This window comes from Lineus longissimus, chromosome 4 (assembly GCF_910592395.1).
Source record: "Lineus longissimus chromosome 4, tnLinLong1.2, whole genome shotgun sequence".
NCBI classification, from domain to species: domain Eukaryota; kingdom Metazoa; phylum Nemertea; class Pilidiophora; order Heteronemertea; family Lineidae; genus Lineus; species Lineus longissimus.
The window spans coordinates 16,139,559-16,142,997 of record NC_088311.1 but is presented as its reverse complement, the minus strand read 5'-3'; the positions used below and the strand labels follow the sequence as shown (position 1 = coordinate 16,142,997).

General features: G+C 45.7%; 1 protein-coding gene across 1 annotated transcript; it reads right to left on the bottom strand.

Moving 5' to 3' along the window:
* Positions 1-2,130: 2,130 nt before the first annotated feature.
* Positions 2,131-2,802, bottom strand: LOC135486775 (uncharacterized). The gene has a single exon (XM_064769874.1). The coding sequence runs from the start codon at positions 2,800-2,802 to the stop codon at positions 2,131-2,133; it is 672 nt and encodes a 223-aa protein (XP_064625944.1).
* Between the last annotated feature and the right edge of the window lie 637 nt (positions 2,803-3,439).

Below are 3,439 nucleotides of genomic sequence, written 5' to 3'. Positions count from 1 at the left end.
TGCTTATTAGATGTAGCAAAGGGATTGTTCGGGTCAGGAACAGCTGGAGGATGGGTTTTCGCAGCGTACAAGTTAGTGTTCTCTGCCAAAGTATCCCAAAAGGTCCCGCCAAGGATGCACATGAGGTAGTCCAACTCGTCAGCATCATATCGCAGCCCACAGTCGACACCAGAGGGGGCTGTGAATGGCTGCAGAACTGGTTGGACTATCTGATTTGTCCAATCTCTGGGCGGATTTACATCCCCTCCTCCTTGGACATTACCACCACGACCACGACGCTGTCCTTGTCGTCCCCTACCTCTGCCTCTAGCCGGAGGCGGACCTGCTGCTCGCCCTCTACCTCTAGCCTGAGGCGGACCTGCTCCTCGTCCTCTCCCTCTCCCTCGTCCTCGTCCAACTCTACCTCGCCCTCTTCCTCGGCCACGAGCTGGTCCATCATTGCCAGGGTCGCTTCCAGAGGAGATAGAATTTGACATCTGGTCATCAGAGTCATTGTCATCAGCATCACTCCCGGAAGGGTTATCACTTTGCTGATCGCCGTCACTATCAGGACCGTAAGTGGGGTCACCTCCATGGACACTATCATCGTCAGGAGCCTGAGTGTCACTACCATGATCATCATCTGGGCCAGATTTATCGAGAAGAGTGACTTCCTGAAAAAGAAACAAAAAAGATTAGTTGTGGGGCCAACAGTCACTGTGATACGTGGTAGGCCTAGTTCAGTAAAGGACCCAAAAAAGCAAGGAGATAGGCCTGGCCTAACAAGGATCTTTATTGTCCTTTTACACTATTGGCCTTGAAGCCTACTGGTACATCTGTGCGAGTAAGAGTCAAGACAAGTACGGTACAAAAATAGACCCTGGCCCTAGCTACATGGCCTAGAATATCCAGATGTACCTTATCTCTAGGCCTAATTTCTATTCATCATGCACTCAGGGGGTTAGTCGGCATGCCAGGCCACGAGCAGGACACACTCTTTTAGTACAGCAGCAGGCTTGAGCTATGCATGCAGAATGTCAACAAACCAGCATTTCATTTCCGGGTTCATCTCAGGTCGCATTCACATACTAAGGCCTATACTACAGGCCATGACCCACTTCTAAAACAATGCTAGTTACATAGTCTACGTGAAGGAATGGTACTCACCTGTCAGATATATCCAAACGTTCCAGAAATCAACGATCTGCGTGTAAATGCCGGGTCAACATGCTGAATCAAAATACATGCATCTATACACATGAATATACAGAAAAAGTTCATTCCCGAAAAAAGGGCAAAAAAGGGCCAAACTCACGTTTACCCCACCAATAACATCGATATCTGATTGATCATCGTAATCAGTGAGACCCTCGGACTCTTCACTACCATCATTGTCCGCTAAAATTTTATCTAGAGCAACCAAAACACCGAACTTTCGTTTTGCTGGGTTCGCCATTGTTCTCGAAACACACTCCTCCGATATCGTCACTTCAATTGCATGAAACTCAATAAAAATGTATAGCAACCTACATTGGAACGAGATTTAAGTTGGATACAACGTTGCAAACATCGTTCCCAGACACAAAGTTTCCCGATATACGCAAGCATGGGGGCAGGGCGGGCTTTTTGAATGCGTGCCGGCGGGTGCCGTTCTAGTGAGATTCGGGCATGCCGGCGAGTGCCGTTCTAGTAGCTAAAGGGTTAATATCTATTAGTCCCCATAAATCGACACCAAAACGGACCGGGAGCATCAGAAGAGCAGAGACATTTACCAGGCCCAATTGATGGTGCAGGTCCCTATCCCTCAGATGGCTCCTCGGCCGGGATTTCCCGGTCTTCCCCAGAATTCTCCTTCCCCTTGTTAGATGCAACCAGCAAAATCAACTTATGAATAGGTCTCTCTTGTACCACATGTCCCTTGCCAGTTTGCAGAGTCACTTTCCTGATGAGACCATCATTGCTAGGATGAGTCTCTCTAACTCGCCCAAGAGACCAATTGTTTCTAGGAAGATTCTCATCTACGATAAGGACCACATCGTCAACTGCCAGATTGCGATGTTCCTTGTTCCATTTCTTTCGCTCCTGTAACAGAGACAGAAATTCTCATCGCCACCTACCCCAGAACTGATAAGCTAAGTACTGAACCCGACGTCATCTCCTATGACAGTACAGGTCCTCTTTGACAAATGCACCTGGAGGAGGTAAGGTCAGGTTGGACTTCAACGTCAAAATTTGCTGTGGGCTGATAGGCAAGTGGTCGTCAGGCGAGTGCGCATCATCGTATGTCAAGGGCCTGCTGTTCACGATATTCTCAACTTCAGTCATCAATGTCCTGAATAGTTCGTCATCCAATTGAGACTCAATGTTCATCAGCAGTCCATCATGTGCCCTACGCGATGACAAGATCATGCGTTCCCATACTCCTGCCATATGACTAGCCTTCGGCACGTTGAAATCAAAGTTGATGAAGTCACAACCATCCTTCAAAAGCTCCTCCCTAATTATGTCGGCATTCATCTCCTTCAAGGCAGCTGCCATCTCATTACGACCGCCAATGAAATTCGAACCTTGGTCACATCGAAGTAAGCGAGCTGGGCCTCTCCTACGTACAAAGCGTCTGTAAGCATTGAGGAATGAATCAGTATCAAGGCTGTTGATAGTCTCAATGTGGATGGCTGTACTTGCTAGATCGGTGAAGATGACAGCCCATCTCTTGACATCCGTCTTTCGTCCTTGCTTCACATAGAATGTACCGAAGACATCACAACCATTGTAGCTGAAGGGTTCTACAGAATCAAGTCTGTCAATAGGTAGATCTGACATCTTCTGGTAGCATGGCCAGCTCAAAATTTGAATGTGTTCAAAATGCTTTGAATTTTAGGTACTTAGATAGCTCTCCTCATACAGAACACAGAGAACTTTAAATTTTGAAAATCGGACCATGCATTGCTATGCAGCACCAGTTTTAAGGGTCCGAAATAGCCCGGGTTTTAGGACAAAACCAAGAAAGGGGACAATGGTTAATGCATTGGACATTGGTCTGGGTAGATGGTCATTTTCATCAAAACAGGGTTATCAGAGTTAACACTGACAATAGTACATTGGATGATTCAAAATGATATTTAGACCTGTCTGATCATAATAAGATTTGACATACTTATGTGATTTTTCCCTGGCAACGCAAGCGTGTTAGTTACGTTGCGACATAAATGTCGTTTCAACGACTAATTAGCATATTTTATGCTAATAAGGTGATTTAATTACATAACCATGCAAATTTACAAGTGAATAAAGATGCTTCCACACAAATATAGTCTTAGTTCATGTTTATTACATAACAGGTTGTCCTCCACAAAACTTTCTACACCGATGCCCCCTTATTTTGATTACCATGTGGTTGTCATGGTAACCGAAACACCCCAAAAATTAGCATAATTGACTGAAAAATTGGTTGTTTGAG